General features: G+C 40.5%; 2 protein-coding genes across 3 annotated transcripts in view; one reads left to right on the top strand and one right to left on the bottom strand.

The window, feature by feature from the left end:
* The window catches only part of adgrb2 (adhesion G protein-coupled receptor B2), a 52,022-nt gene extending 43,573 nt beyond the window's left edge, over positions 1-8,449 (top strand). Inside the window, exons 32-34 of the mRNA XM_085940009.1 lie at positions 669-782; positions 5,860-5,913; positions 7,650-8,449. Coding sequence (XP_085796135.1) covers positions 669-782; positions 5,860-5,913; positions 7,650-7,826 — 345 coding nt within the window. The 3' untranslated portion in view covers positions 7,827-8,449. The remainder of the gene's footprint in view (positions 1-668; positions 783-5,859; positions 5,914-7,649) is intronic.
* Positions 1-14,105, bottom strand: part of col9a2 (procollagen, type IX, alpha 2) — a 162,435-nt gene that overhangs the window by 85,893 nt on the left and 62,437 nt on the right. The window lies entirely within an intron of this gene.

The raw sequence follows: 14,105 nt of genomic DNA, 5'->3' as shown, positions 1-14,105 counted from the left end.
GGTCAATGCATTTGGTTGACTGGCTAGTTTTTTTTTATTTTTGTCTGGATCAGCTTAGTTTGGCTGTGTGTGTCTCTGTCATGGTCTCCGGGTTTTCTGTGAATTTCCAGTCTTTTCATTCCTACCCAAAATATCCATAAATTGAACGTTTTTTTTCTGATACTTTTAAGGATTGTTAGTTCGAATCAAAATGTTTTAAAGACTGGACATTCATTTTTGACCGTATTAGAAAAGATCATTTTATAGCTTGGGTGCGGTAAACTACTAACTGTTACGTTTCTGGCAATTTAACTGGATTCACAACTGGCTGTTGCACGAACACGGATAGGGATTAGCTGTTTCATTTTAGAGTTTGAGTATAATATTTTTTCCAAATGACACACTTGAATTTTAGTTCGAAACGGCAAAACCATTATTATTAATATTACAAAACAGACACTTCATGATATTCACATGAATGATATGATGCACTAATATTAGCTAAAATTGCCCCTCCAATTGTCAAAAAAAAGCATCAACCAATGAGTCGGCCATCTTTAATCCCTTTTATCAAGAGCATCACTGTAGTCCCCTCAGCATCCCCATTTTTGCCCCAATCCCCCACCTTCCGCTTATTTTGTTTTCTCTTTGGTTCATTTTTGGTGTCCCCTTCCTTTCTTCCCTTCCAGAAAGTGATGCACACTCGCAAAAGACATTCTGAGCTGTACCATGAGCTCAACCACTCCTCCAAGTTCCACACCATAGACAGGTATAGCAGGGACCCAGCCATGTCCACATTCAAGGTAAGCCAAACTGCCTTAAATGTAGATTGGAAGCCTCCCTGCACCAATTCAACAAAACCCTTAAGCTTGTCAAAAGTGCACACTGACACACTGAGCCCCCTGACATGGCAAATCAAAAACAAAAAGTCAATTAATGGCTACTTGTCTTGATAACAGCCTCAAGCAAAGTAAGGAGAAGAAGCCAAATGGACGCTCGTGGAAAGACAAGCCCTTGCATGACATTTAACATTTGCAAATTGAATAAATGGCTGGAAAAGGAAAGACAACACAAAGGCGCTCTTATCTACATTATGTATATATTCATAATATACTTTATGACATCAATAAAAACATAGAACCTCATAAGTGATTCAATTTAATCTGCACCCACTACAATTTGCCATCAATTTTTCCTATTGGTAAATACTACTCAAATCCTAGCTATTGTCTAAGAGGGGATAAGAGCACACATAGAGAATTAATAAATTCTGCACATTCAAGACTTGTAAATCCCCCGCTTGTAAGTTCATTAGCTTGTGACCACACACCGCTCGTGAAGCCGACACTTGTGCCAAAGGTGCTTTATTTCTATGTCCAATTAGTTCATGTGTCTGTCGTATAGTTAGTGTTTTTCTTTTTTCGTGTGTGTGTGTGACAACGCTGTGTATGCGCAAGAAGTTAGCTCTCGGGTGGGCGCCTATGAGAGCATAATACTGAGGCGTTTTTGACTCATTAAAAGACCATTAGCCGCAGATGAAAGCCAGTCCCACCTCACTCTGCGCTAACCTTCAGAGGGACACTTTCATTAAGTTTTAAACACATACTCGCACTCTTCTCATCTGTGGAGGGCACAACCACAGAGACACCCGCGATCCATTTTGCATCACCCGTGGAGAAATGGAAGCTGACGTATCTCATATTGGTCACATATTCTTGTCACTCGATATTGATCATTTTTGGAATAGCAACAGTATATAAATAATCCACAAAACAGATCTACAATTTACACCACAGTTGAACCGCTTGGTCACACCATGTGCATATAATCTCAGAATTAATAAACCCGACAAACATACGGCATAGTCATCCTGATCCATTATATTAAAAGAAAGTGACCTAACTGTCAATAATTACACGGCTAATGCTATCAGTGTCAGGCCTTTGACAGGACCCAGCTTCAATTTATCTGTGCTGTTGTCAACAACTCACTTTGAGAGTCACCCCCAGACACGGACATGCTGACTATACAGTAATTATGGAGATGAGGTGTGTGTGCATGTGTGTGTGTGTGTGTAAAACACATTCGATTGTGTGTACTTCTTGAGATTGGTGCACCTCCGCCACCATGTTTTTTTTTTTCCCTAAGCACCTGGCGTCACCTCCATTTAAAGGACAATTACAGTCTGAGTAATGATTTAACAATTTCATTTTAACTTGAATAATCTTTACCGTGTGATGTGTGGTGTCAATGACATCATTTTACTAATTGAGCAGTAATGGAAGACAAAGTTGAAACTCATTCATTGACCCTCTCCTTTCTCTTACCAAGGACCTAAACACCCTTTAACCTTTTCTAAAACAGGTTCCCCCACCCCCACCGCCAAGGCACAACACAGAACCGTCGCTCGTGCGCAGAGCTTCTTTGGTTTACAAAGAAAGTCAACGTAAGGAACTTCGGTTCCCGTGTGATCCCAGTTGCAGTTTTGTGTCTCATTATCAAAGTGCTCTAGACGTATAGCCTATAGTCTTGCCTTCCCAGTAGTGTCTTGTGTGATAAACGTCTCGCAACGTGGCCATTACCTGTCAAATATAAATAAATACTAGGATATTTTCTGTTGTTCACCTAGCCCTTTGTTTTGTGCTTTTATTGCTGTGGTATCATTACGTGTGGCGTGTCCAACCATGAAGCCATTGCATCTCTTCCCAAGCCTGAATTAGAGCCTCCTAACCACTACAAGTTAGGAATAAATCCTAAAGACAATCAGCCATCCAGATGTATAATCACCTCGTAAAGAATTCCATTCTCGCCGTAAACTCTACCATTGGCACCAACGAGGGTAAAATACTCTAGGTGCTGATGAGTTTTTCTGAAATACATATCACAAAGCTTATGGGGTTAAGAAGGCTTGATCCATTTTCTCTCTGGGGTAAGGTTTGATCCATGTGCTGACTTTGTTGAAAAGATTGAGTGGATACCAGAAAATATCCAACAGAGAAAGATCAAGATGTGGACTCTTTTTTTTTTTCTACCTCCCCATTCTAATCCAATTTTCCAACTAAGTGCACTAAGCTTAAAGTAAACTGGGCGGTAATAAAAACCACCGCAGATCTTCAGTCTCTCTATTTCTGCTTTGCTTGTCTTCCTCTATCCCACCCTTACAATTCTTCACACACTCACACTGTTTCTTTTTTTTTGTTTCTGGTTGATAATGCTAATAATATTTACCAAATTGATCGCTATGGGCTGTGAAATAATGACTCATCGTTACACTCAATTAGCGCAACTGTAAAGAACCTGTAAGACGGCAACCGGCACTTCCTCACAAAGCTCCCCATTAACTTCAATGATGAAAATCAATCACGGGTTTTTCTGTTAAGCTCTTGAATAAACCAATATTCATACAGATTTTTTTAGTACACGCACGTAAATACATATACACATGTATACAATAGCAGTAGATGGAGAGGGAGTATAGCAAGAAGAGATTCATCGTGCATTTACCCTCTTATCTATAATAGAGAAGGCAGGGGGTCGTAGAAGTGAGTAAAAAAACCTGTATGCGGTGTAAGCACAGCGTGGAACGTATAGCCACTAGTTCCTTCTCTATTGCAAGAGCTGCTTCTTCAAAACCAGCGTGTTAGCCTTTTTTCTTTGCAGGGTTCAGAAGGTCGTCCTACATTTGCATACGGTAGTTATGATGAGCTTTTGTACGATAGCTGGTGTGTGTGTATGTGTGTGTGAGTGGACCAGAAGGAGAGCTTGCGCCGCATAATGGGAACGGCAGTTTGTTGCTCTCAAAAGGTGTATACAGTATTTTCCTCCTATCGCCTGCTGTGTTCTTGATTAAATGAAGAGTGCTTGGCTTCCCTTTTCAGATCGACACAGCGTGTCTGTGCAGAATGCAAAATAGACAGAGACAAGAGAAACTTGTGCTCTCGGGAACCTGAGACCGCATGTGACGTGAAATCCAGATGTACATCTTGAGAGGGTTCTTCCATTAGGTTGCATCATAAAAAGAAGAGGTCAGGCTCAGGTTGAGGGTTTTATGAATATATACTTAACCGCAGAAAGTGTAATTGATGGGTTTTGGCAACTGGAGGGGACATTTTGCCAAGGTAATGTGTGTGCTTTGGTTAGATCTCATAAATTGAAGCGAAATGACAAAGAGCCATTTTTTCTTGTGTTGATTGAGGGTGGACAATTTGCTTGCACTTAAAACCCCGGAGGTCCCGAAAATCAATTTGCTGGAGTTGAGCAGAAGGGCCTTTCATATTCCAACAATAAAGCAAGTCTCCCTGCTTGTCATTTTTTTTTCTCCTCCTGATCGAATTCCCCCTCTGTTTGTCCTCACAGCTTGACATCATTTATCTCATTGTCTCCCTCATTTCTCCATTCTTTACTCACTTGATGCCTTAATTGATTAATTATCCCTCCCTCCGCTTCTTTCTAATTAATACCCTCCTCCTCGGCGTTGGGTACACACAATAATGTGATACATGCAAAAGAAAAGAATAGTGTCGGCGTGTTTTTTTATTTTTTGTACAACAGTGGCTTTGAAATCAAGTCGCTTAACAGTAGCTTCATGCACCGAGTGGCGTAATGCGGTTTCGGCTCACTTAGTGTCTTTGGGCCAATTAAAGAGAGGCTGATTCACTTGTAAGGGGACTGTTTTGGGTGCGGCGAAGCTGGCGCTGGCTGTGGATCACATCGCTTCTCATTACGGCCCAGACAGCCTGCGTCTGATTGCTCGTTTGTTTGCAATGTGTTGTACTAATGGAATTTATTCGCCCTACATTCTCCTAATTTGGCTCCTTTGAAGGGCCTTGTTACTCGTCGTTTCTTTCCAACTAAAACACGAATGATGTTAAACGCTGCTAGCGTTACTTTGTAATTGCTGACTCATCAGAAAATTCCAAAAATTCTGGTATCCACTCAACCTCTTTTGCTTTTTGTGATTTTTCTTTCATGTATTGTGCCATTTAATTATTTCTGTGAGCCTAACACTCCATATGTATTTTACTTTGCCTTTATTGATTTTTCTTTTGCCCCCTTCCGCCCCCCCACCCCTTCTATGTCCTTTGTTGGCTGATGGGGGTCTTTCTGTTGCTTATTGTCACATCTCAGTTTGAGTGTAGCCAAACAGTCAGCAGATCCATGGGCATCCAAGTCAACAAAGGTAATGTTTAACCCACTCACCTATCATACCAAAATAATCTCCCAAAACCTAATTAACATTCCATGCTCCAAAAGAGAGGATCAATGAGTTCAATAGGTGGTAGATTTCTTCCATCTGAAAAATTATTAATATTCATCAAATATTAATATTAAAATATATCCAATTTCATATTGCCAGTAGATTTTTCTTTTACTTGTCTTTCTGTAGCGTCCTCTTAGAAAATAGTCCAGTAGTATTTTACTTTTTGTATGTTCGAGTTTTGCGCTATTAGTTCTGTACTTGCTTATGGAAACGAATTATAAAAATGTTTGACATTGTCGAGGTATGGCTCAATATTTTCAAATGAATCCCCTGCTGATATTTTTGAGATTTTTGGGGTATCAATGTTTTGAATGTTAATGAGTGAATCATAAATGTTTTTTTCTGAAAGATATTAGACATGGGACATATTCTATATATTCTTTCTATGCATGTTGTCATGCATTTATCGTTTGGGCAGAGAGAGAGAGAGTGCAAAAAAACAATTGTGTCTTAACACGATGCAACAACGACCTGCTCACCTGCCAGTGGCGGGAACAATGTTTATTGAATAGCAGAGCTGTGAGTGACTTTGATTTCCTCTTCTCTTTTCTCTACCTTGTTTTTTTTTCTTTCTCTCTCTCTCTGTTCGACATCCCATGCATGCCTTTTCATCGCCACAGAGGGAAAAGCGATGGAGCATTTCATCTGCTGGAGGTGAAAAGAACTCATCCAGTGTAAGTAGAGGGAATTCTGGCAGAGATGTAGATGTGTGTGTGTGTCGGGAGGGGGTGGGGTGATGAGCTGGCGCTTTTGGGCAAAGAGGAACAGAGGCCCGCATAGATGGGGACAGGGAACGGGATAGACATGCCCAAGCAACACAATCGCGTTAGCCCGCTCTCCCGGGGATAGTGTCGAGGCTTAACGGCTGCATTACGCATACTCCCGCCTTACAAAATGCTCCTTCGCCAGCAGTTAGCATGCAAATTGGCTCCCAGATTATGCCTTTTGTATTCATTTTTGCCAACTGTCAGAATGTGACGCTGCAAGAATGATAATAAGGCACAGATTGCCCCCTTGAGCTACGACGATCATCATCGGTACTGCCGGGAAGGCGGCGGATCTCCGATTTGTATTTTGTGGGTCTCAGCTGACCGGATAAACTGGAATTCATTGTCGGATAAAACGTATTCTTGCAGGTGGATGCATAAGGCTTGATTATGACTCCTGATGATATCACAATTTGTCGATCTAATTTTGAATTTCACACGAGGAGCTGAGCAATGTTCTTCCAAATCTGTACATCACAGATCTGCAAATCGTTATCTCCACGAGCACCAGAGTGACATTTGAATAATGGGCCTTATCTGGTGCATACCTTTAATTCTGTTTATAGTTAATCCCCCCCCCCCCAACATGCATTTTACATGTGTGGGGGGCACATCTGAGGACCACATGCAGCGATCACAGGCCTTTAGACGGAAGCTTTCATGCTATGATTAGTTCATGTGAAGTAGAACCGATTGGCAGGAGTAGGCGGCGGGTTTACTGCTCAATCGGAAAATACATGAAAAGGTTGATGTTGTTATGGATTGTGAGCAGAAACAGCTTTTAAGGAAATTGTAACGATGTAAATTTGATCATTTCTGCATGTTGAAGTGGATATGGAAGACTGTTGTCTGGTTTAGTTTGTTTTCCCAGTCAGTTAGCAAAGACTGCCAAGTTTGAAGTAGTATCATTCCTGCCCACAAGGATTGCTCGGGGCAAGCTTGTAATAGACAAAAACATCTTTTGAAAATGCAATGACGATGACAGGAAAATGTAGTGTGCTCACCTCCACTGAATCAGAAAATTTGAAGATTGTTACCCATCAGTCAGTTAGCCAATCATTTGACAAACAAGCAACAATAATATTTATTATTATTATTATTTAAATATATATTTAATATCTATTTTATACTCATTAGGTTTTATTATTTTATTGATTTATTTATTTTATTATTATTAAAAAAATAGATCTATTGATGTTTGATAGATGTTTGAAATGTATTATGTATATTTAAAAAACCTTACTTATTTTACAAATTTGTTTTTACAAATTCAGGCCATAGCTGTGTTTAATTTACCCCGAAATATTTGCAGTTCACACAACTGGGACTTGAGTCTGAAAGGCATCTGGACAGCAGCCCGCTTCATTAAACGTGACTAAACAGATGGTTTGTACAAAAAAAAAAAAAAAAAAGCGTTTGATCAGCTAAATGCTCCTACTCCCTCCTTGTCAGACTACTTTTGAACATTGTATCTGCTTGAAACGACACCGATAAAAGTGCTCTGAAATGCAATCAAAACAGGAAGTGGCTTCTGTAAGATTATTTCCACGGGGATTACACTTCCCCTTCTGCCTTTTTTTTTAAATTGTTACCTTACATGGCTCGATTTGTTTGTTTTTTTTGCTCTCTCCATCCCCCGTCAGGACAAGTCAACCCCTGAGGACAGAAGCTCGTGGGACAGTTTTAAGACCATGACCCCCGAGTTGACCATCGTGCCAGGGGAGCAGAAAGACCGCATGGAGCTTCACAATAAGAACTGGGACTCATCGTCAGCAAATACCCCGGACTCATCCGAAGGTGACTTCCAGACTGAAGTGTGATCACAGCAAACTTCAGAAGAGATTTACTTCAACACACACGCAAAATCTTCTGCGACATGCTCTGTTGGATTCTGGGGCGACACTTTGTTTACTGCTGCAGTGGACAGACATGAAGAGAAGACTGTTCGAATCTATATTTTCACAGAGACTATTTGAAAGACAGAACAGAAACTTGACACGTCTGTGACTGAAGACCGTTTTTATGTCAACTAAGAAACTATGAACATTTATTGCGGACTACAAAAAAAACAGATTTTCAGAGGGAAGAAAATTAAATGAAGACTTTCTGCACCGTTCACATTTTCTTATAGTGAGGGGAGGGAAAAAAAAATATTTGACCCCCTCGTCCCCACCCAATAGCCAGCCACTCTGCTTTCATTTAAAACTTTTGCCCTGCTAATGAATGATAAAAAGCATTCACGTTATTTCATTTTCTTTTGTGTCGTTTTATTTTTTGGGGGGGTCTTTCATTTGAATTAGTGGGTGGGTGGGGGCACAAAATAAGCTGCTCACAAATGTGCCATCCTCTTCTTCAGGTTCCCAAAAGTCCCATCTTGACACCCTGCACTCATCCTCTGTGTTAACATTGCATTCCACCTTTTTTTGTATTTTCTAGGGCTTAATTCAATAAATGTCCTCCCATATGGTTTGAAACTTTTAATGGAAAAAAAAAGAATGATGGAAACAAATGTGTTGTTTGGTTTGTTTGAGCAGAATTACCTATTTTTATTTTTTATTTTTTTTTGCTTTTCATAATCTTTCTTTGTTTAATTTCCTGTGAGACAAAGCCCCATGTGCAATTCTTGCCTCCCCCCAAAAAATGGGACAGGTGGAATAAAATGGATGATTAAATTCAAAATTTGAGCGAAAATAAAAATAAATAATGAAATATAAATAAAATTATTATTTTTTAAATGTGTTAACCTTTCCAATTTTAATTGACTAAATTAATTAAAAATGATCTTTATGATTAATATAAAAATACAATTTGGTGCAATTCTAATTTTGTCAATACACAAATCCCTTTGTCGCCGTAAGGTATCAATTGTTAATATGAGCTGCAAAGCCACATACACGCAATTCCCCATCCACGTCTGCCCATGTGATCGTGCTCCAACTTCTACAATCCGGCGTTACGAGGCAACAAGGTGAAGAAGGTGAGTGAGGTTTCATTCAGGTGCCGAGGTGCAGGATGGATTCAATACAGGGCTCAATTATCATTTTGTCCTTTTGTCAAAGCAGCTTCCATTATTCTGACTTTGCATTGAGAATGAGTTAGACTTTAAGTGAGCAAACAAAGTGGTAAGTTTTAATTCATTGGTTTTTGCAGATTTAAAATAGCAGTAATTGCAGAGATAGTGATTTGTCTTGACATTTTCCAATGCAGCCCTCAAACCATCTGTTTAAAGAATCCCTAATGTGGTGCTAGCGCAGCGCAGCACAGATGGTTGAGACACGAGTGCAGCTCCTTGAACCTTTTAAGCCAAATAGCCGACAGGCAACTCGCTTTCTCTCATAGGATTGCGAAAAAGTTCAGCCCCTGAGCTGACGTTGTTTAAGGTGACATTCATATGACCTTCTAAGAGGTCCCGCAACCCAAGTTTGGTGTCCAAACAGATTTCTTTCAGCCGGGTAGCAAAAAAGAGAACATCTGAGCAGCTGGAACAGCTTCATCCTTCACAAGTAAAAATAAAATTTACTTCTATTACAACGAGCCTTCTTGTTCCCATGACAACTCCATTGTAGTGTGCACAGAAAAGAAACAAAATTGGAACACCGTATTTTTCAAATGTAACAAAACAATTATTTTTTCCGGGCATGCTGACATTTCACTCTTCCTCACTTTTATTCTACAACCTGCCTGCATTCTAACGTCAATTTTTATTTTACGATGTGATCTGAGAATGTCTTCGGTGATGCTCCCTCAAGGTCATCTGCGGATGATTTGTAGTGTACTCACAGTTCTCAATATGAAGCTACCCAGAACCACTGAAGCTTAACTAGAACCAATCAGAGGATCTGCTGGTCTCTTGAAAAGGAATCACTATGTGGGAATCCATTGACATGCTGTTGCTTAATCATTTTATTCCAAAATGGAATCCATTCAAACTGTATTATATAATCAGAGGGTAAAAAGTGAGGCATCAATAATGCAGCCATTGAGAATTAAGTCACTCCAAATTTCACTCTGTGAGGGACTTCTGTTTAATTAAGCGTGGATAAGTCCGCCTACGATGTTGCCATTAGTCGCCCTGGTGGCCTTCCCTCTGACTGGAACTTTCTCCAGGGATGCGACAGAGGTCAGAGGAGGGAACAAAACAAAGAGGCTAGCCCCAAGGATGAAATGCATGGTGACAGAGTAAAAGCAAGGAAGGGCTCTTCCCATCTCACAGTGATTAGAGTGCCTCTTGGTTGTTGGGTTTGTTTTTCTTTTTGCCTCAGAGGACTACGGGTGATTACGTTGGTCATTGTGTGTCACTAGTCGCCCAAAGAGAAAACGTGTTGACAGATAACAGAGGCAGAAAAAAAATGAAGAGTGAGGAAAGTGTATACGATAATTAAAAAGCTCCATCATGTCTGGCTGCTCTTTGTATTTCAAACAAAGTGTTATTCGCTTCTGATCAAAGAGCCAGACTGGTCCTCGGAGGATTTGGTCGCCACAGCGGCGTTAGATGTCTGTCCACACCAAATACATAAGCCGTCCTTCTCCCAAACTCTGGCCAAACTAATTCTCTAAATGTCATAGCCCGTATCATATAACAGGATAATGTCCGTGTGGCATTTGACAATTTCACTGTCTAAAAATGAGGTAAAGGCCTCGTGGATGATATTTCTTTTTTTGGCTCCTTCAACAAAGCGCTCTTCACATATCAAGCTACTTTCTGTGTGGATGAATTGCCTCTCCAAACTACCAAGAGGCTTCTTCAAATACTGGCATCGTTTAGTGCTAGGCTTAGTTTAATGTAATCCACTACAGGCTCTTCTCACATGCCAAGCGACCCACAAATGCCCCACGACTTGCTCGATCCTTTACGGATATTTAGCCTTTTAATGACTTGGCGGAAATGCCTCGCAAGAACTTAGGACAGATGGCTTCGAAATCTTCGGGTGTTTTTTTAAGAGCAAAATATCGAAGGTGAAGATACCACCCACGTGGAAATGATGATGCTAAACATGGTGCTAAACATGCTAACACACCGCGTGGCTAATCTTATCAAGCGCACGCCGAAGCCGTACGGTTGATATCAATTCGACCTCATCGCCGTGTCATCTTTCACTTTTCATTGATGATGACGAAAGCCTTGAAGTGTGGCCGCTGATAAAAGCGGGATGTGTTCAGGGGAGGGAGCCCATTTTGCTCCTGAGGGAATGAAGATATTATTTCATCCCACTCAAAGAACCTCAGTGCGCCAAGTCAAGGCAGCCTATGGCAAGACAGGAATAGATTGCTTCATCTCCTTTTCCTGTCTTCCTCTCAAGCATCCTTACTCATGAAACACATCAAGTGGGAAAATAGTTTCAGATCGCAATACAGTGCAATGTTTCCCTGAACAAATGAACGCGTGCACGGAATGTGATGCGCTCATTTATTATTTGTGCCAACGCCACAAGATAATTTCATACACAAAACATAACCATTATTTAAAAGGAGATATGCTCATTTCCCAAAGGTCAACTTCAGCCCTATCCTGTTTGCAGAATCATATTTTCTTCATTTATTTTTGCTTGGCATTCCCACCATGTGTTATAAATCGCTCCTGCTCCAATGTGTGCTTGATATGTTCCCTTGTGCAGTGGATTAAATGCAAAGGACAAATTAAGATGCGTGTAAAAAAAAAATTGCAATCAAGGACAAAAATGATTCTTCCCTCCCGAGTGTGTCGTCATACAATATTGGGAGTTTAGCGATCTGGGACTGTGTGCAAGGTTTTAGCCAATTCCATGGTAAGTGAGGATTTTATTTGAATCATGGGACCTGTTTCTATATGATTTATGGATTTGATAGCCAACCCTCTGATGAAGTATTTGAAAATCATCAACACATACAGAATGAATTTCAGCCCATGTGTTGAATCTTAGAATAGAAAAAAACACACGAGGAATTAAAACTTGTTTCTCATATTGTAAGATTTCAAAAGTAAGCTCATTAGAAAAAACACAGCTGAACACACGGATGACACATTACGCTTAAATCCATTAGCGTTAAACTATTTCTGTTCAAATCTTCAATTCAAACTGCCAGTTTTCTGACAGGTGATTCATGTAAAAGCACAAAAGAAAATTATTGCCGAGTGCTACGTGATGAAAATAACAGTTATTATTTTTTCCCTGAATTTGACTGAAACTAAAAATTTCCTTCTCGAAACCAGCAAATATATATATATATATATATATATATATATATATATATATACTCGGAAATAAATTGAATGTCCTTCATCCAATCTTTGTGTTCTCAGTGTTTTGTTTCTCTTCCAGTCATGAATCACATTTACTGTATATTGCTTCCTTTTTATGGAAACCAAAATATGTCTGACTCATTTGTTCTCAAAGCCTTTTATTTGCATCTATGGGGAAGGGCACATCTTGCAAATGGGAACGTCATGTGGAGTGCTGCCTAGTCAGTTACATTGAGGAGAACCCTGGGGCCAAGTGATGAGCAGCCAAGCAGAAGGTTGAAGTGAGGGGAAGCTTTGGCCAGAGAGGTCTGGTTGGTCACAAGGCCAAGATGGACAGACAAGAAGAAGCAATCCTGGCACTTTGAAAATGCTAATCTGTTTTACAGATGCAAGTTTTAATCATTAATTATAAACTGGCAGCAGGGAGAACGTCTTCAGCTAAGCTAAGGTTTTAGCCCGTGATTGGATACTCCCAAGGTAGCCAAGCGTAGCAGCGGGGAACAAGCATGAGATTTCAAATTAGAGAAAATAGCAAAATGAGGATAAGCGTGAAAAGAATTCACAATGAGCGGAGGCGGAAACAAAGGAAAGTCACTTGAAAGCAAGAAACTTTTAATCAGGACTCTAACAAAGCAGATGGTTCGGAAACTGGCAAAAGTCTCCTCGGCATCGAGCGAATCAAAACTGAAGACTAGCAACTGAAAAGTTATGAACGTAGGTGACATTGAAAAAACAAACAAAAAAAAAGCTTGAGGAGAAGTACACTTCATCCAACAACACCATATTAGGAGCAAGGGAACTTCCAGTTTTCATCTAATTGAAAACCGACATCTTCTCTCACTGGGCCTGCAGCATGAAAAAAAAAAAAAAAAAAGCATAATCTTGCAGTAAAGATCAAACAAGCTCGAAAGTCAGAAAGCATTTGCAAAGAATCTACCCGATTTGGAAACTTAAGAGCTGGCTAGAAGACGGGAAATATTTTCTCTTGCTCTGCTTTATCATCAAACCCGAGGGTCAGTTTCGCTTGAGCCAAACATTTTTTTTTTTTTTTTGGACTAAGCAAGCAAGGACAATTCCACATTGGCTCCAAGCAAGCAAGACACAAAATGTTTTTTGTAGCTGTGGGTGGTGAACATCTTCAACAGCCTCTTATTTAACTCCGTCTGTGTTTGTATTTGACTTTGACCGTGCTGTCCTCAGTCTCAAGCTGCTGACACGGCAGGCCACGAAGCAGCTCATCACTCGGCACCGGTGTGACTCCAAAAGCGTGTTTACCGACAACAGGTGAGCTCGCTCCGGTCTCTAAATCCTCGCTGGAACACAGAGAGCCGTGTCCTGCGGGAGTTAAGTGTTGATCAATGCACCGAGTCCGTGTGGGAGGACAGAGGGAAGGGAGCCAAAAGAGAGAGAAAGGCCACTGCCATCGCTCTTCCAAGATGCTCAGGATCTGGATCCGCTGGGCTCCCAGGCTAAATTAAAACAACCGGCGTCTCATTGATTCTAGCGCTGACAGCCACCATACATCACCTCATACATAGCCCGGAAGAGGGGACAAGAGAGGTTGGAAGATGAAGGGGAGGGGGAGGAACGGGTGAGGAAAAGTAGAGGAACAACCAAATCATACAGGAGGACAAAGTAATACAGGGAGAAAGGGAAAAGGCGGACTTATTGAAAAAAATGATGGTCCGTCAAGCGTGGCGAAGGGAAAGATGGCTTGGTAGAGAATGATGAGGGGAGTGGAAATTCATACCTTTTTATATGGAAAAAATATAAGCTAGGATTTCAGAGAAATGGAACGTAAAAGCTATTTGGAAGCTAAGCCAAACACTTTGATTGCGTTTTTTCAAGTGGTTGCTTTCAGACATGATCGTTTGGGTTT

This window comes from Syngnathus leptorhynchus, chromosome 20, assembly GCF_054491065.1.
Source record: "Syngnathus leptorhynchus isolate UIUO chromosome 20, UIUO_Slep, whole genome shotgun sequence".
In the NCBI taxonomy this organism is placed as follows: domain Eukaryota; kingdom Metazoa; phylum Chordata; class Actinopteri; order Syngnathiformes; family Syngnathidae; genus Syngnathus; species Syngnathus leptorhynchus.
Note: the sequence above shows the minus strand (reverse complement) of the source record. Positions and strands in the feature narration are given on the sequence as shown.